We start from the raw sequence: 20,479 nt of genomic DNA on the forward strand, positions 1-20,479 counted from the left end.
ATGGTTTAAAGAAAAACTTCAATTCCCTGACATACTTAGACCTAACAGTACTGTTTGTAGCCAGGCAATCCCACCCATAATGTGCAACCCTTGACTGCTTCCTGCACTGAGTCAGTTGCCAGTTTTGTCAGCAGTCCTCTGTGCTGGCAGAGATCTTAATTGGTTATCCTTAATCAACTGACAAACTCATTAAAAGTTCAGATGTCACAGGTAACACGAGTCTCCAAGTTGCCAATCTTTTTCTGTGTGATTTTCCAAAAGCTGGGATGGAATTATCCCATAAACTTAGAGACAGAAACTCAAGGATTGATTTCCTAATCATAAAGCGCTTATGTATATTTTAACATATTTTGAGATTAAACACATTAATTTCCAATGAAATCTTGGCACATCCCAGAGCTGCACTTCAGCCCTGCCCAGCTATAAGAGGAATCTTTACAGCAAGTCTTTACAGGCTCTGTCAAAATCAATATCAGCAGCTATTCCTCTGGGAAATCAGGAATGTCGCAGGCAAAACGTTTGCCAAGGCTTTGAGCTTGTTCCAATTAATTTACTATTCCATGTTTGCTGTAGACCTGAGGTAGGAAGGGAAGTTGAATGTAAGCAGTTAAACATGAGACATGGATTGCTGCTGAGACAGTGATCGCTGCAACATAGGCTTTAAAGGCTGAAATGTTTATTCACATTTTGAACCAAAGTAAGTTTTAATCACAGGTGAGGTGCAATGGTTTACCTACAGACGACCTGAAAGTTAACTTATTTGGATTTGGCAGCCATAGGCTGAAGCCTGTATCCATTTGTTATTTCTTGGCTGCACTGAGCTAATCTGTGTGTCCAAAGACTTTAGCTACTGAAGGTTTGCTTCCAAAAATGTTCTTTCATTTCTAGCACCGAGGCATCTTCACCTCTGGCAGTGAGGGCTGCCATGCTAACATAAATAAGAAACCTACCCGCCATGAGTTTTAACCTCTGTCTTATTGATTTGCTCCCAAAAAGGGCCAGATGTAATAGCTTTAAGCTCCAAAATGTGAATGGAGTCCTGGCTAGCTTGGGGTGCAAGTACTAAAATAAGGATGAGTGGTAACAATGAAATAAAAAGAGTATTTAGTTAGATAAATACTTGGCTGCAATCACTTTAGCTACAGGCAAAGAAAGCTAAAGGCATGTGGGATGTCTTTTCTGCAGAAAAGCTTAAAATAGAAAAGGAAATCAATACTCATTTACAGTATCTGGCAGTCACTGAACCAAAACATACATGTACACCTACAGATGAGCAGAAATAACAACATTTATTTAAACCACAAGCTGTTATTCTGCTGCAGAAATGCTGTGTTTTATATGGAGTGCTTCACCAGAGGCTGTACCACATATTTCTGACCATTTTAAAAAAGCATCAGCAATATCAGGAGCAAATACTTTCAATACCACAGTTATTAACCATTGCCATGCCAGCTCTGACTCCTTCAATTCCAGTAAAGAAAGAGTCAGAACCGATGTCTGATCTAGCAGCATGGAAGATGTTTTGTCTCTCCTCCCCACTTTCTCTTCTGCCAACTTCCAAGACGTGCTGGATCACATGTGAGGGGTGCATCTGTCACAGCCTGCCATGGGAATGGGAAGAGCTCCATCAGCTCTGTTGCTGCAGCACAACACCAGGGTGGCTCAAGGCATTGGAGACACAGAGCTCACAATTGAGGCTTGAACCACTGCATGTGCCATGTGGGACCCGAGGGGAGAAGAGAGCCCCGAGTTCTGTGGCTGTGAGGCAGGGATGGGGTTCACTGGAGCACTGTGCCTGTGCCCTGTATGGTGCCCAAGAGTTGCCAGGGGCGTTTGGAGCAGCGTAGGTTTGGAGCCGCCTGCAGGATGGTGGGTCAGCTCAAGCAGCGACACATCTGAAAATGTTCTGGGCTCAGCAAAATGTAAACAAGCCTTGATGGTACACGTAGTTGTGCTGAGGGATCTGACCATCCCTCCTAAAGCAACAGGAGAATGTGCACAGCAGGAAAAAAAACTCTGACAGGTAGAACCCTTAAACGGTGCTTCAAAAGGAAAACATACACCTGTGTGTAAGAATGAGGCAACGTTTCCACAATGTAAAACTAAGGTCCTCAAAGGAAGGAACAGTGTTTAACAAATCAACATTCCCCAAACACTGGAAGTGAAATGAAACGTAAACAAAGTGAGTCTGCTGATTGCTTTTTTCCCCCATTCCCCAATGCTGAAAGTTGTGACCAGTAAATAAACAGGACAAATAATAACAACAGCTGGCTTTTGTACAACACTCCTCATTCAGAAAACCCAAAATGCTTTACAAAGTGTGTCGTTTGTAGAGTCACATAAGGCAGAGATGAATGGCACCCCGAGAGATCCTCTGATCCATTACCCTGTCCCAAGCAAGGATCAACCTTTTCTCCCACTGCCACAGAAACTGAAGTACAGAGGTAAAAAGCCACGGCAACACTGCATGCCAGAGGCAAGGATGGACACACAGCATGAGGTAAAACCTGACCCTACAGCAGCCAGCAGGAGTTAAACAGCAGAATCAAGATGTCACCATGGGTTTCCTGTGCTACATGCATGGGGCCACAGTGAACCTGGGAAAAAAAATTAAAAAGCTTTCTGTCCTAATACATTTGTGGGCATCACACAATGTCATAAAGGTGCTCCATGCATTTTCAGAACAGCCTGAAGGGTTGAGATGTTCCTTGCCCCTTGTTTGCAGTGAGCCAGAGGATAACTGAAGGCTGATTGCTTGAATATCTTTTTAACAATGTGATTATTAATGCTGCTCAGTTTTTAATATAATAACAATATATAATATATAATAACATATAATATAATGTAATATAATATTTTTTCAAATATTGTAGACCAGTTCTCACACAAAATGGAAAAAATGAAGAAAAAGCTTAACCATTGTCAGTAGATGTTATCTCTACTGCACTTTAATTACTTCCCCACCACTCCTCGTGCTTATCACTCAGTGAATTAAGCCACCATAAATTTCTGGAGTTTGACAGTTGAATATGAAACCCCACTGAGATAGTTTCAAAAATAAAAGCAAAAAATATGCTGAAAAATTAAAAAAATAAGCACATCTTGTCAGCTGGTGAACCAGCTAACCTGTTGACACCTACAGCAAGTCAAACTAACTTTCTGTTCTAAAGAAAAGCCAAAGATTTAAGTTTTATTCCCTCAGTCTGCAAACTTCCAGCTTGAACAAGGAAGAAAGAAACATATAGAGCAAACCCTTTTACCACAGATCAGATAGATGGCTGAAAAAGATCTTTCTTGCATAGAAAATCTATAGCAGTTTGTACATTTTCTCCTTACCCATCTGAACACAACAACTGGAGCAAATGATTATTGCTGAATGTTCGGCTTTAGCCCAGTTGTCAATATTTTGTTCACTTTTTTCCCCCTATCCTTTCTTTTCAATGATTGCTCCTCAAGCAGTAACTTACTTTCTCTGGCAACTTTTGTCTAGGGACTCCAGCCTCAATTTTTATCACTTGGATGGATCACTACACCCAATTTTAGACAGGGAAACAGAAGTAGAGTGAAATTAAGAGTCTGATTCTGTAAATCACTGGCCATTGTATCACTGCCTAATGACTGTCTTGACCATGTGTTTTACCTGTTCTCTGCTTCTCATTGGCTTCTTTATTCTGTTTTCTGACACTAAATTCTCTAGGTCTAACAAGCTGTCTTTACTATCACTCAGTATGGGAGGGTTCAGAGGCTCCCACCATCAAGCGAGTGCCTGCCACACAGAAATGAAGACAGCTCCTGGCTGGAGAACCAGTGTCTGTCATGCAGAAGGGGAGACTCTTTCATGCCTGTTGAAGTGCTCATGAAGTTTGGTGTTACTCAGGGCCTTGGGACATTGAAAACTGCTACATGTCTACTACTGCTAAAATAATTAACCCCTTTAGGCACAAATGTACTGCATCTGTCTAGGGGAACAAACACATTCCAAGCAGAGAAAGGCCAACACCAACCCATCTCCTATGACTCACTGACGGGGACATCTTGTAAAAGTGTGCTTGGAGGCAGGTAAATCTGACTGCATCACTCTGGCCACCAGGACAGCTTCCACCAGCTGTGCCCTTCCTGTCCCCAAAGCCACACTTTGGTGTCACTGTCTAGGCAGTGAGTCTGGTCAGCTTTGAGATGCCTTCCTGACACCAGCACCCAGTGACTCCCCCGTGTCTGGTTGCTTTAGAAGATGTTTATGGTTGGGACTAGCCCAAGGTTGGTATTCGGATTTTCTGTACCAGTACTTTTCTTTCAGTTAACATAAGTGAAATTTTATGGGTCTGCAAGAGGAAACCCTAGAGGAGATATAATTTTAATGATGTCTAAAAATTTATTTACCCTGGTGCTGCTAATTTCTTCCTTCCTATTATGGATAATAAGCCATAGTGATATAGCGTCAGAATGTCTGTACTGGTAGAGTACAGGACAGGGATGTATGAGTATAGTAAAGGATATAACTGCCTAAGCACATCCTAAGGAATCTCATGGGCAAGATGCAATGCTATCTCCTTGGATACTTAGGATAATCAGCCATTTGCTATCAGGGTTGTGTCACATCTTTTGGATAAGGGACAATGGGAGGTTTAAAACACTGATGACTTCCATTCCAATGGAAGCACATTAGGACAATGGCACGTCTGGACCTAGGGAAGGCAACTCAGCCAAATGTGTCTGCAGGGACAGCTCTTAGAACAATGCAATTTCCCTACAAGAACAAAGAGATCAGATGTTCACCCTGGCTCCCAAAAGTACAGAGTCACAGCAGCTTGAAGGGAACTTGCAAGGCCAACTCCTCTGCTACAGGCATCTAGAAACAAATACCCTCCTCTACTCAGAACACCTATACCGGCCAAGTCTTGCAGATGTATTCATGGTGATCTAAAAGAGCTGCCGTGTTTTCCCAAGGGATGTTCAAGAGTGCTGGAAAAACTGAAGCAAGGAACTGTGTGCAGCTGTTTTATTATTTTGACTAAACCTACATATTTCTTGTACTAGTGAAGTAAAGCGCTCTTGCATCTGGAACCCTGATAAGATCAATGAGTTTGTCTGCTTCAGCTATGGCGTCACTGTCAACAAAGAACTGGTTTGAAGCAGGGGTCAGTGCAGGGTCTGCTAAGGATAAACAGACTTGGAGGGACTGGCAGGTCTCTAATTGCCGAGTGGTCAAAGAGGGGATCCATCAGAGTCATGGCACAAAGCCAGTACTGATCATCACACCTGCATTCCAATTAAAAGCACATGAACCGTTTGCATGAGAGAAGCAAGGTTTGCTTATCCTTCAGTCTCTGGCAGAATAATGATCAGAAAATGAGCTTTGCAATACAATCTCAAGACCATTTTTCTTTTTTCTCCTATTTCTACCTCTACCTCTGATATTCACCATGCTGCACAGCACCGTTCCCTATTCATCAGGTGGCACACTGCGAACCAACACTGATTTTGCTTCTTTTGCTGCTCCCAGGATCAGGATGAAATTTTACTGCTTTGAGACTCACAACAGGGAAATCCAAAAGTCGCCTTGTTTCCAGACGCCGATGTCACAAAGTTGCACACCTGTGCTCAGAAGCTGATCCTAACTGGGCAACGAGCAAAAGGGACGGTTCAATTACAATTGTTATTCCATTTGTTATTCTCCTTTTTCCTTGGGTTCTGTGTAATGAAAGGCAGATTTGCTTCTGTTGAACATTCCTGTGGAGACTGAAAAAAAATTATCCTACTGAAGAAGCCTGTTAGAAGTACCAACAGCAAGAACCAAAGCAGTTCTCCTGTCTGTCAGAGTTGCTCTTACATTAAGCTGGTTTGCTAATTTGTCCATCCTCTGAAACTGCATAAGGAATCATAAAAGGATGCCTCTATTCACAGTGAATAACAGCACATGGAGCAAAAAGAACAGAGGCATTAAAGGAGCACATACATGGCTGATGAATAGAAGGGAGGCTTTAGAAACTCAGGCAATAGCAATACAGCAAGCAAAGCCTGGAATGTTGATTCGACAATGATCATTGTTATTTCCCTCTGCAGTGTGCGTGATGTGATCAGACACACAGAGGGAGTTGAATTCATCCTATGACAAACTGTGCTGACATAAGTCATTTTGTACCATACAGATTTGGCATTAATTTGAAGTTGACCTCATTAGTCCAAACAAAGTGCTCTTCAAAAGTGACACTGAATTAGAAACTCCTTCAAGTATTTCTAGAGACTAAAACCACACACTATAATTTAAGACATTATAATCAGTGACTTGACTCTACTTGCTTTGATTTCACTTTTGTTTATTTATTTATTAATGCATTTTGGAAAGGTCTGAAAGTCAAATTCAACTTTGTCATCTGCTCTTGCTATTCTTCTGGAAATGCTGTGGAAGTGCTGGTAATGGGATGCCAAAGCCATCAAGCAATATTTACAATTTGAGGGCCAGTTCAAATACAAATACAGTTTGTATTTCTGCACCGCAGACACATCTGCAAAATCCTGGGGGAAAAGAGAAATCTATTTTCTCCTTATTGGATTGGCCTTTAATTTCTAACAAGTCAGAATGAATGACAGGCATTTTCCATAAAGTAAAACAAAAGTAAAAAGTAAATAGAAAAGTGGGTGCTTTTTGTTTGTTTAATTTCATATTTTTAATCACACTTGCCAGGTGTAGAAATGAAAGAACACCTACAGAGGCACTGTTTACTCAGACAATTGCAACTCTGTTTACTTAAACTGTGGTCATGATGTCTAAAGTTGAGGCAACCCATTCTAGTATACATTAACGATCGACCAGGAACGCATCTGTGACCCACATGTGTCTCAGCTTCAGGCAGACCAGTTCAGTTGCTGCAAACATCTAAGAGATGATCACCTAGAGACCACTACGTGGAGAGACATACAAACACCGTGCCAGACAATGATTTCTCTTTGATAGCTGAGGAAGCTTGGATATCCGGAACTCACATTTTCAAATACATCCTCTAACTACAAGTCTCTCAGCCTTCAGCTGCCCAAACTAGAGTGGCTGATCCACCAGAATAGACTCCAGCATCACTCTGTCTGAAGTCAGTGGTGGCTGCAGCTATAAGCAGCTCTGAGAAAACTACTCGTGGTCAATAAATTTCACAGGGTTTACTTGAGGTCAAGCAGAGGGGCTAGAAGTGCCCCAGAAGAAACCATTTGTGCTTATCTAGGCAGTGACAAGAATGGAAAAGGAAGCATCCAGAAAAAGCTATGGGGATAGGGAACAGAAAGGAAAAGGTCATCTCTGAAGCTCTCCAGGCCCTTTAGAGGCCTCAAAGGAAACATCCTGACTTCTCCTCCCAACTTTCCTTCCCCTTCCTCATCCCACACCTATTCTTAGCAGTTTTGTCTGAGAGCTGGGAGTAGAGCATGGTTTCTCAATTCCTCACCTCCTGTTACCTCATATTTTGACTCAGAGTTCTCAGGGTGGTGGCAGAGGTTTTAACCTTGCATAAAGCTGCTGTTTCTGTTTACACAATCACTGCTTTCCCATTCAGTAGGGTTTCTTTGGCTACTGGGACATGGTATAGGCATGAGATCAATCCTGCTTGGTACAAATGATTTAATTCCTCCAAACAACATTACATAGTGCTGAAAATGCCCTGCCTTGCCCAGATTTTAAGCGTTGCACTCAGCAGCGAGCACTCAGTGCCAAAGAGTTACCCGTTTTCATGCTCCACAAATCCTGTTGTTGGCACAAAGCATGGAAACGACACCAGAACATTCTGCTTTTTCTTCCCTGCTGCATTCAACAAGACCACTTAATTACACTTTAAGATGGAACTGGCTCAACAAGTTGGGCAGCTTACAGGGCTGCTGGCCGAGGAAGCTGCACCTGCACTGCTGCCAGCAGGCAGTAAGAGAAGACAACACCCAGTCTCCAGCTCTGCTGTTGGGAGTGACTTCCCACCCGAAAAACAAGTGGAAAACACTGTCTTTCTCATTCCTTAATGCCATTACTACCTACTCCATCTACCCCATCTAATCATTATGACATTTGAGTGCCTTTGTGTGTCAGCTTCCTGTGAAGTAATCACCTAAATCCCCCTCTGAAACAAAGCGGACCCTGCTGAGGAACTCACAATAGGTGCCTTTCACTGGCAGGACAACCTTGGCCTCGGTGGCACTTATAACAAAGCTTCCATATGTGCACCAGTACGGGTTGATCAGTCGGATCAACACCACACAGGATCAGAGCCCGGGTATTTGTGAGGATGAAGCAAAAAAAAGCCTCACAAAATTTCCCTGTCTTCCTGAAAAATAGTTTTTTGTTGTTTGCTTGTTTTCTTTTTTTTAATATGCTACAGCATATTAATCTGCCACAGCCTTTATCCACCTTTGTGGGGCTGTTGAAGGAGATAAAAGACAAGCAACAGCTCCAAGGGGTGATGTCTGTCAGTTGTCCTCACTTTCAGAGACTGCCTGGCCATTGTCTGCTCTTCAACCCCAGGCTAGGGCTACTCTTTAATTTTTCCTTTGGCAGATATCCCGGGTTTTCCCCCTCCCTGGGGGTGGGATCAAGGATGATAAGTTCTATTCTAACAGCAGACAAGTCAATGATAACCTTTGGGCATCTGCAGTGAAGAGGTATTTCTATAGCCCTAGCTCGGATTAGACACATAATGGATCAATGAAAGATCCCACCGTTTCACAGTTATAGCATCATTCATTAGCGTTAAGATTTGAACCTGAATCAACAATTGAGTTAGAAGATTGAAAGAACTGCCTTCAATACTTGAAATAAATTGTAACAGGCCTGTAAAAGTCCCCTGAGGTGTCTTTCTCTCCCTATACATATATATAGAGATCACTTTTGCTGAACATTTAAAATTAGATGAAAGTTGCTGAGCTTCTACACAGGAAGCAGAAAAACCAGAGTTTCTTATGAAAAGTGACAGGGGAAAAATAATGTATTTTTGGTCTGCCTATAAATGCAATTCAAGAGCATTCTTGACTGTAGGATCCAGGCATTGACTTGTTATTCAGTCACTTACCATCTCTCTCATACATAACAATGCATGGAAAGCTAATAATAAACAGTACACCCCCTCCTTATACACAAACACGCAAACACACACACACATGCATGCGCTCAGGAACTACTTGTAAATGAGCAACACTGACCCCTCCACTTCTGTTGTCACAAAACTAGGGCAAGCTCACTCTCAATTAACTGCTTGGTGCACACAGCTCTAAAAAAAAATTAACTACCCAGAGGACTTAAACACCAAGTTTTAACTCTCAGCTCTTTATCACCCTTTCATTTCTGGAACAAAGACCCATCCACTCACTACTAATTTGGTAAGAAATTAAACACGAAAAAAAACAATTCCACAACTGGGTGCTGAAGGTTATGAGTAGTTAATGATTACTTAGCATTATAATACAAGAGAGCCTGGTTTCACAGTAGAAGTTTAGTTTCATAGCATTTGTTTTCTGTAGAGGAAATCTTCAGGCTGGCACAAAGATTGTGTAATGCCTTGGTGCCAAAAACTTTCCTCCTTGTTTCTGAAAGGCAGTGAGTGCAACTAACTCTAAAACCCTAAAATGGATCAGGTGATCTTAAACCAGACCCCCATCCTACAGCCCAGCCAGTGCGATGGAGCTGTGGTGGGGTAGCTGCACTGTCCTCCCCTCTGGGGACACTGTATTTCAGTGCTTATCCACCCTCTATCTTACCTGGGTGCTCACCCAGCCCAGTTATTCCCACTGTCCCTTGGTTTTGTAGACATAAAACCCAAGGCCAGCTAACTCGGACCAGTATCTCTCTCTCAGAGCAGTTGCAGTTGCAGATTTGGACACAGGATGATGTCTAACCTGTTGGGTGGTCAAGGACAAAGTTTAACTCCCTACAACAGCTTGAACAACTTTTTCCCGTGACTGTTTTCTAGCTGTATAAAATCAACACAGCTCTTCCTGTTGGCTTGCAGAAAAAGAAAACAATAAAACAATATCCAGATTTTTATGAAGTAGGTACATAAATAACTAGTGGTAGCGTAAATACATGCCAAGCCAGCAGATACTGGAAGAAGAAAGATCATAACTATGGGAGTAACAGAGATACCTTTCTATAGCAGATCATAATCAGCACAGAAAGGGATTATTTAAATTATGACAAAAACATTAGAAAAATTTCTCCGCCTGGTTCTTCGTCCATGTTTATTACACAGGCCAGCTTTGAAACTGCAGTTGACTGTGAAAAAGCTTCCTAAATCATTCATGAACTATAAATAATTTAAAACAAACCAAAAAACAGTCAAGAAAGCAACACAGTCAAACATTCTGCCTGTTGCCCCAAGATTTCAGCTACTACTGTTGAAACCAAAGTCAGATGCTGCTGATGTTTCATTTGTTGACACTGAGAAACTCAGTAAGAGTGGATATCTCTAAGCCTGTATCCCACCCCTCCCTAACTGCCTGTGCCATTAGTTTAGTCGTTTATTGCTGATAGGTATCAGCCACCTGCCAGAGCCACTCGGTAGCAGCAAACCAAACTGCCAACCAAGCCAGCTGTGCATGGAATGACAGTAACTCCATGCTTTAGATCTGTAAGCCTGACTCGAGAGAGTAAACGTTTGGAGAATACAGTCTTTACAGTAGGGTCTCTCTCTAATGAGAGAAATCTCTCTCAGCGGCTCTATAAAGCTCCATGCAGACAGTCCTGTAACGCCAGTCAAGCTATAAATAACAATTACATGAATAGAGTCTTATTTACTGGTAGTAAAAAAGGACATTTGCTTTCAAGTGCTCACCTGGGAGTTGCTGCTGGTTTCCAATACCTGCAGAAGAGATACTGCCCATCAGCATTGATGATATGGGGCAGGTCCTTGTATGGGATGTTTTGAGGACTCCGCTTTGGCGAACTTTCCTCTGGCATTCTGGAAGAATGACCTGCAAGGTGTTGGAATAAACAAGACATAGTTTAAAACAGGTGAAGGCAAGATAAAAGCTGATAGGCTTGGTAGCCACAGACATTGAAGAAACTCAATCAGAAAGGCAAGCATCACTGATTGGCGCCTCCCTCCAAAATCCCAGCCAAAGAGCCCCCCAAATCTTCACTTTAAAACAGAGATATAGCAATGTTTTCATTCAGAAAAGGCTCACATTTGGAGGTAGAGCATCGGCGGGAGAAGGGGAAGAAGGGAAGATCAATCCATCACCAGTACTTCATTACAGCTTTCTCTCCCCCACTTCTCCCATCTGTGTTTATTTTGCATCATTTTGTCAAACGGATCCTAAAGAGAATATTTTAACTGCAATCAAGTGCAGATTGTGCAGCAGTCGCTACAGATATGAAAAGGCAGCTGCATAAAAAATTTATCTCTGCCTGAACATTTCCAAAGAACAGTGGAGGGTACGCAGCAGAGGTATCTGCCACCGTGTCATCATTAAGATCTCCTCTGACATCTCAGACAGGAAGGTGGCGGTGGCGGGGAGCGAAACATTTCCAGGAGAATTTGCCACAAACCTGTTTTCATCCTGTGCAAGGGTTTGCATTCTAGTGAGGAGCCGGCATCGCAAGTCAAACGCAAGCAGATAAGGCTTTTTGCATCTCGCTGCGGAGCCGCGTTCACACCCCGGCAGCCCCGCGGTCCCCGGCGGGTCCCTCCCGGCGCTGCGCGGGGCTCGCCGCGGCTCCTCTCGCCGGCTCGCTTGCTCTTTGAGGAAAGTCGCTTGGGTAATTCACCACTTCTTGTTCATCACTTTTTTTTTTTTTTTCCTTCTCAAACAAATTGCGTGTGTGGGCTGAAGTGGCGGTGGTGGGAGGGGAGGCTGGGAAGGGTGGGGGAGAGGGAGGGCTGGCGGGTGGGAAAGCTGCAGTCCACTTTCCAGAAGCTGCTGCACGTACATCAAAGGCACCTTGAACACATGCAGCTGGAGCAGCTCACAAAGTTCCTGCCGCTGCAGGTTGTTTGCAACTTTACTTCCTTCCTGCCACTTACAGTTCGGAGGCCGCGGCGACGGGGGGAGTCGAGGGAGGGGGAGCCCTTTTCTCAAAGCGATCCCCGCTGCGAAGCCATCTCGCTCGGAAGCGCAACTTCCCCAGCCCCGCGCTGCCAGGCGGGGAGCGGGAGGGACGGGAGGAGGAGGAGGAGAAGGAGGAGGGAGGATCCAAGCACCGACGCGATGCCAGGTCTCCAACCTCGCACACGCATCATCCCGCCGCGGCCAAGCGCGGCCGCCCCGCGTCCCCCGGCGGAGCCGAAGCGCGGTGGCTCCACCGCCCGGTGCGCACCGGCGGCTCCCGGGGAGGAGGGAGGCAGCGGCGGAAGGGCGGTGGGTGGTTGGATGGATCGATAGAGGGGCGGGCGGTGCCGCGCCCGGGACGCGGTCAGTGCTGCCGCCCCCTCGGCTGGGCGGGGAGGGGGGGAGCCCCGCGGTGCCCTCCGGGCCGGGGGGAGGGAGGAGACAGGGCCGCCCCCTCCCCGAGTGTGCCCGGGGGGTTCCGAGCCGGCCCAGCCGCCGCCCAGCTGTGCTCGCATGGCCCCGGTCGGGAGGAGCGGTCGCAGCGCTCCCGCACCCCCCCGGCACCGGCTCTGGCCGTGGGAGCGACCCCTCAGCTGCCTGCTGCGGGCTGGGGGGCACGAGGGGACACCCCGGGGGCGGGGGCGAGGGCGGCTTCTTGCGCTGAATTTCAGGGAGGGGAGACCGTGGAGTCTTGCTGCCTCCTGGGCATCCTGGCCCGAAACGCTCCTTGGGATCCCAATACCAAACTTCGCTGTTTGCGTCTAGATGTGCATCACTTCAGGCTCTGAAGCAACACCCAAAGATCGTTCAGATTCAAGTTCGGAGGAGCACCCCAGCCCCTTGCTTTGCATCCTCATTCAGGGTAGCGACCTTGAATACAGTATACAATTTATAAGCACATCATTTAATAGTGTCCCTAATCACCGTAGAATGTACACAACACATATGCTGCAACTCTGTAATGGGAGATCTGTTTGGTGGTATATGATACTTGCTTATAAAAATTGTCACAGCAAGGTTCCCCGAAGCTAAAATAGCTTCCCAGCCTTAAGGCATCCCAACAGAGTGTTGTCATTTAATACTGGTAAGTGCTTAGCATTTATTGAGCACAGATTCAGGCCTTTCAGGTTTCACCAGCTTCTTTCATTTTTACATATCTACATATACTTAGAAGTCTCAAGCCTTTCTAAGAAGAGGCAGCTATTAACCCTATTTTTTTAAGTGAGGCAATGTGCTCTTCAAATGCAAAGCTGTGAACAAAGGCTGAAGAGAGGGAAAAAATGTGCTAACAATAATAACAATAAATGCAAAACGTCAGAGATGAGCCATATAAAAACAAAAAGGAAATCAAACTCAGACCTTATTTTATTCCTCTTTCATTGTCATTCATATTAAATGCCCGGGGGGGGGGGTGTTGGTTATAAATGGCAAAAGCAAAATTGCATATTCCCATAACTGCTGTTGTTTGGAAAACAAAGCCAACATTTATGGTTATTTATAATGAGTGAGATTTAGGTCAGATGAGTCTTAACCAGAGCCCTAGGAGCTGTACCTGGAGATGTACCATTTGCTAGGCCAGCTACTGTCTAAGCACGTATGGGTGGAATTAAAGAGCTATCACAAGCCAGCTCCAGAGTTGGTAGAAGCAAGGACATATGTATTTATTTAAAGGATACAGATCAGATAATAACTGGATTAAGAAAAAAAAAAAAAAAAAAAAAAAAAAAAAAAAAAAAAAAAAAAAAAAAAAAAAAAGAAGGAAAAGAGCCTCCTCCCCTGCTCACGGTTTATCTGCCAGGAACACTTTACTGTTTCCCTATAGCCATCCATGAAATCTGATGCCAGGAACAGGCTTCTCTCCTGCTGTGGTGCTGGGAATATCAGAGTTCCCAGGGCCACAGAGGGGTGAAGGGCGTCAAGGAAAAAATCTCTTTCTAAAATTCTGGATAAAAATAGCATCTCAAGGAAAATGACCTTTGTTAGGACACAAGAGGGAGGTCCTGTATTTGAGAGCTTGGCCTGGTCAGTCCAGATAGGCGATGCCCTTGATACCCTGTTAACCTCTGTGTAGCTAAATCTGGAGACAGCAGAACTGTGGTCCAGCCTGCCCTTTCTTCCAACCCCAGACCCTCACCACTGCACTGGAGTAAAGGACCAGCTAACCCCTCCTTCCCTTCTCACCAGCTTCCCTGAGCCCCTCAGGAATTTGAAGAGCTTTCTTCCTATAGGTAACACGCCCCCACCCCCCCCATGGCAAGTTTGACATCAGAAGAATGAATGAGAAGCAACTGCTGACTTGTTGCCCTATGATTTTGTGGAGTTTGAGCTGTGAATGAAAAGACACGTGAGAAAACTGGGTTGGGTCTGAGGAATTCACCTAGCTGATACCCAGTGTGTACACCGGGCTTTAGCAGAGCAATTATTGCATACTGGCTCCCTGTGAGAAATCAAAGGGATGCCTGAGCATGCAGTATTTATGAGACTGTAACATCTTCTCTTGTCTCAGTGGAATGAACTATGTTTTGGAAGTAGAGTTTAAGCTAAATCAACTTCTAATAAAAAATAGATTCACACTTGGTGAATCTTTACACTGACTCAGTAATTGCTCAAGCCTTGTAGGGAAGGGTGTTTGGTTTATTAAAGGCTGAGCCCTGCTTAACTTCAGCGTCTCCACTGACCCCCAAGGTACACAAAGCAGAAACAAGCACTAATTTTTAATGGATCCTAGCCTGTTGGCATGCAAAGGTAGATCCTTCTGCTCTGGTTGAAGACACAAATTAAATTGCAAAGGAGTATTTTTGTTTCAGAGGTGGATTTGATAGGGTGTGGGTGCTAAACTGTTTGGGATTCTGCTCACCAGGACCACAAAGAGAACTTTTGCTGACAAGAAGGAGGAAAAAATAACAGGGGAGGAGGATGGAATAATAAAATATTTAAGAAGTATGTGGTTATGGAAAAATCTGCTCCAAAACCAGAAAAATGCTGTAAGTTACCATAATCAGGGAGCAGCTGGAGAAAGCAACAGACAGTGTAAGCAAGAGCACATGTGGGAAACGATGGGAGATGAAGCATGAAGAGGAAGAATTAAAACCAAGTGAAAAGGAAAGAAGCCAGCGCCACTAAAGCTGTCAGTTTAGAGCCATTAATTTGGATTTGCCCTTCTCTTTGGCTTTTTTTTTTATTAATCCCTAGACAGAGTCCAGTCATTCAGCTTTACTTATTTCTGTAATCTGCCTTTGCTTGCCTGTTGGTATTCCTGAGTAAGACATGTATAGGGATGAGGCAGGAGTGGGGGATGAGATGAAGTGCTCTTATTTTCCTGTAAAATATCTATTTTAATGTCTTGCAGCCAAAAAACAAGCTTGGTGTCAGGCAAATTGGATTGAGGAAGAAAATACTAAAGGACAATATTGTACTGAGCATTTAATCGTAACAATATCAGGAGAAATTATAAGTAGTTTGGCATTGGTCTGCAATTCTGCAATCTCATGGACCTCCTCACAAATCAGTGCCAAGGGAAATGGAGAAAGATTGAAGGGTATAAGCGCAGGCATATCTGAGTACCACAGAAATTGTTTACAGGCTTCCACTGAATTTGTTGCCCATGAGTAATTTCACTTTTCCCAATCTGTGGGAATGGAATTATTAGATTAAGCTACAAGTTGTTTAATACCCCTAGATATAAACTACAGTCAAGTAATAAAGTAATTTTACCACGTAAATGAGAATAATTACTGGTAAAAATAGTTCCAGTTTTTTGTAGGTGATAAAAATTCTACAAATCATGCTGTCATTAGAAGTCACTTGCAAAGCTGTGACTTCCAAACAGTAGCTCTATGAGTGGAGTGATTCGTATCTCGCCTCTGCTCCTTATTTGACAGGGCCAAAACCACACACTTAAAAGTACACTATCTGAGTGCAGCTTTCAGCCCTTTAAACTGATGTACAGAGGATGACCCATCCTACAGAGATGTTAACTTGAGAGCTGATTGTTTTTAATGACAGAAACAGTACACATTCTGTTTGGTCATTCATTTCGGGGGTTTTCTTTGTTTGTTTGTTTTTTTAATTAAAAACCCCACAAGATTATTAGTAACAGGTTCTGAGACATTCTTAGTACGAAATGTATGGAAGTCATCCTCCCAAGGCAGGAAATTCAAAATGAAAGGGGAAATTCTGCCCTGAAGTTTTTTTCCTGTGGAAGGGAAGCTGATGGAGTAATTCTAGCAGCCCTCTTACTTGAGAATGGATCTGCCTTGGGAATAAATAGATTTTTTTTGTAGAGGTCTGGAACTGCAGAGGCTCAGCAGTGTTGTATCTCAGCTCAGTGTTGCAGGTGGCCAACACTAGAGGGCACAGCCTCAGCTCTGCAGGGCCCTGGGAGCATATGGGTATGGCAGTCCTGCCAAAAACCCCTTAGCCTGAATTTTTTTTTTTTTTCCCAATCATGTTCCCTTTACCTCGAGGTTTTCTTTAGACATTTGTTCCTTTTTATCTCTGCGGCCCAGTATTGGTTTCTAAATAAAAGTTTCCTGTGCTGGTATATAATTAGTCCAATTTTCCCTCTGGATTCACTCACATCATGAGAATAAACTTCACTGGTTTATACCCTGGACTACCACATTGCTGCAGCACAAGAAGGAAATCCTGTCCTTGTCACCGTGAGGGCAGACAGATTAAAGAGTCGGTTACACGGTGGCATTTCCTATTTTACCTTTATATGACTGCTTGTGGCCAGAGTAATGTTAATAAAATGTTGGTCACCTCGATTTTGATGGCAGAAAACAGAATCGAAAGGCATCCTAATGGAAAAGGTCCTAAGCTTTGAATTTTAATGTGCATAAAAATCAGAGTAAAATGACTTTATAAATTTTCTCCAGCAGGAATTATGATTTCAATTCTGAAGAGTGCCTGACCATTCCTTTTCTCATTTCTATTCCTAAGGCTGACTGTGTAATCCAGTCTCCATACCCAGCATCACTGTAGTAGGACTAAATCATACAGCCAAAAGCTCCTGCTATTCTGCTGTGGTTAGAGTGGGGCTTTATTTTGGTAGCCAAACTGGAAGCACTGACTGGAGGAGAGTTATTATCGTGCCGCCTGGTTTTCTTGCTGCTTTGCAATTGACAAAGCCTCATTTATCACGCTTTGCATTCCAATTTTTCTTTGCACGTTTTCCAGCTCATCATAACATAATTATGTTTCTGTTTCCTTCAGCCAGGGGCCAATACTTTCTTTTACTAAGACAACAGCTGCACTGCACAACCTTGATGAATCCCCATAAGGGTAAAATGTGTCTTCGGTGCTTGTTTCTGCTTTGGCAACCCAAATGTTCAAGTTCTTTATTTTTGACAAATGCCGCTCTAAAATGCATCCAACCCCGATGCTTTCATAGCATTTCTCAAAATTAGGTTTTATATTGCAAATTAGACTTGAAATATTAAACATCCTGGCTGGTTTGTAATTTTAAAGTCTTCTTTTGTAGCATTTCTGTTTACAGTGTTTGTAGGTTATAAACGATGGAATTTAGAAGGCTATAATTACTGATGTGAAATTTCATTTTTGAATGAAATTGATTTTATGTGTGACAATAAGCATGATCTGGAGGTCTGCTTTACGTCTCTAAAAGGCATCTTAAGGCAGCTTTCATGGTACAGGTGAATTATTTCTGTACTTGGCCTCAGTTGTTCCAGCCACACTGTGATGTAAAGGGACTTATACAAACCTCAACTATGAAGTGCAGTAACTGCTAGTAATGGAAAAAGGCACACAGTATTTTTATTATTAGTTACAGAGATATTTTATTTAACTCTAATTTAGTACTTTGAACTTGAGATTTCAAAGAGAAAGGAAGGATTTTTTTTTTTTTTAATAGGAGAAAGCAGGGCAGAGAAAAGTAGGACTCAATGCTGGAGGCAAGCTGAGGGCAGAATCCACTCTTAATGTTCCTGATTTTGTTTACCCAATTATACCATTACTAGTTCCCATTTCATCTCAAAATCTATCTGTTAAAGCACTGTGTACAAGGGAAGCAGTAACTTTTTCAGTCATTGAAGGTTACTCAGGTTTGTAAATGTAGGGATTATTGTGTCCTGAACAAAACCACAGCCTGGATAATTGCATTCTTCAGGGCGATGTTTTCCCAACAATTTTGCTTTCCAGCCAATTCTCCTGGTATTATTATTCCTGCCACCATCATTTGAAGATTGTTTGTATTTATATATAAAAATTACAATAATGCTGTACATGCAAGCAAGAGTTTAACTGATGTGATCAGTTCTATCAGTTGTATCTATGTGCTCCATGATCTGAGGATACCTTGTGATATTTGAGAGTGTTTTAGCTTTGCAATGTCTTAGTTCTATCCACCACATTGGTCACAGATGCCGCTGCCTGAAAGGCTGTTAGATGTTGATGGGAACTCTCTCCAGCCAGCCAGGACCAACTTCTCTCTGTGAATGGTGAGTTTGGTTCTGCTGTTGATAGAAAAGGTAGTGGGCTGTTTGTTTTGGAAAGGCAATGAACACATGGCTCATGAGAAGAGATTGCTTTGTGCTGCTTCTTCCTTATAACCCTGCGGCAAATTCTGGCAGATTTCACTAAGATATATTTTAGATTTTTGTCTCATCTATCATCAGTTTCTTTGCTGAGTCCACTCACACATGTTCACTGTAAGATGTGCATTTTCTTTCTTATTCATGTACAGTAATTGCTTCCTAACATCTGCCTAACAGATTTTGTAAGAAAAGTAACTCTGCAAATATTAAGAAAAAAAATTAATGTATGAAATCTTTGAAATCTCTATTACTGGGGTTTGTTATCCACAGCTGACTGGATTCATTTCCCAGCCAGGAAGCTGCTTCAGCAAAACAGCTGCATTAGTTATTTAACTGGAGGCCTGATCCTGCTCTTGCTCACACTGATGTAAAGCAGGAATAGTACCAGAGGAAACAAAGAATATTTTAGTGTGAAATGCACATTGGAGAAAAAATTAACATTATGGTACGGAAAAAAAAGAGGATTGTAGCAGATACTCTGCCTTTCTGTTATGGGTGCTAGGCAGTACCTCCATGTCTTGCAGAAACCTTATCCCAGATACACTGCTTGCTCCTGGGAGCGTTCTTTTACTTGGTAGCACCAAGTGACCAACAGAGTTCAGGCCCAATTGTGCTCAGTGTTGTGCCCTAATACCATGAATTCACACATGACTTATTCTGTACTAAGCACCACACTCATTATTGTTTGCATCTGGTTCGTAATTGTTCCCTCTCAGTTATTTAATTTTTACAGTGTCTGCTACAATTACTTTATACTTTCTAAGTGCAGACAAATGCACTCACTGGTTTTCCTCCTAGGCTGAATTAATGCATGTGATAATTAATCCAGAGGTACAGAGAAAGGAGAAATCAAATGAGCATTGCAGTGAAAAAGGGGACAAAGCTTCCCTAGTCGAAGATTTCCTGTAAAAGATGACAGTGCTATATCTCAGGACAACAAGGGATTGTTACCAAAACCTCATGTGCTTTAGAGATGAATGGCTTCAAACCCCAAGGCCATTAACACCCTTCATTTGATCTTATTCTCAATTAGCAGCATGTACTGTTAAGAACATCAAAAGTTACAGTATCCTGGAGTTCACCCCCCAACCCTCATCCTGTTTCCTCCAACACGAGTTATCCATTATATCTTGGCTACAGTCATTGACTCTCATGTAGCAAAGGTATCTGTGGTTTTGTTTGTGCTTTGGAGTCACGGGCATCTGCAGTTGCTGTGAGCTTGTAATGTCACTTCATATTCCTGTTACAGACCTGTCAGAGGGGATTCCTGAACTCCTGCACACAGGAACCTTCCAGTCCACAGTACTGTGCTTTGATACCAGCATGTGTTGGGTTTTTTTCACTTGTTGACTTTTCCCAGTACATTACTGATTCTTCTCTGGAGTTACAGTAAGTTTTAAAATGGAAACTAAGGTTTGGAGATGCTACACTTTCAGACATAAGAGCAAAGACTCATCTCCTGGATGGAGATATCTACATGAAGCTCCATCATTCCTAAACCTTGGGAGGTTTTGAGTAGAGGTACAGTTTCAACATTCAGCACCTGAGCTAGAGGCCAGGAACATCTCTTTCCCTCCTGTGCTGTGAAATGAGTACGAGACGTGGTAAATGATGTGTGTGTCCTCAGTCCTATCCCTACACCTGTGCCCAGCACCTCAGTACCAGCAAGGGACGGGATTACAGCAGCAGCAGTGCTTTGGTTTAAAACAAGGATAAATTCCTAGCCTTTAATTTTGTGGGGCTCAGTCTGAAATGAGACAGGAGTGAAACCAAAACAACAATGTCTGCCTGAGTCCAAAACCTCCCTCTGCACCCAGTGCAGACACGTAGCTCAGGCTGCACCCCGGCAGTACAGCTCTGCTGGGGCTCATCTGCCTCCGCCTCTGCCCCCAGTTTCAAATCTCTTCAGC

At 43.2% G+C, this 20,479-nt stretch overlaps 1 protein-coding gene across 6 annotated transcripts in view; it reads right to left on the reverse strand.

Moving 5' to 3' along the window:
• MGLL (monoglyceride lipase) overlaps positions 1–20,479 on the reverse strand; it is a 104,152-nt gene that overhangs the window by 49,522 nt on the left and 34,151 nt on the right. For 4 of the 6 annotated variants that reach the window (XM_027882684.1, XM_027882687.1, XM_027882685.1 and 1 more), the window contains exon 3: positions 10,797–10,935. In XM_027882684.1, coding sequence (XP_027738485.1) covers positions 10,797–10,935 — 139 coding nt within the window. Of the gene's footprint in view, positions 1–10,796; positions 10,936–11,512; positions 11,941–11,987; positions 12,185–20,479 lie in introns of those variants that run through there. The other 2 variants (XM_027882682.1, XM_027882688.1) reach the window with 2 other exon arrangements.

Source organism: Empidonax traillii, unplaced genomic scaffold, assembly GCF_003031625.1.
Source record: "Empidonax traillii isolate 1590-97213 ecotype Southwest subspecies unplaced genomic scaffold, ASM303162v1 scaffold109:size1658292, whole genome shotgun sequence".
NCBI classification, from domain to species: Eukaryota; Metazoa; Chordata; class Aves; order Passeriformes; family Tyrannidae; genus Empidonax; species Empidonax traillii.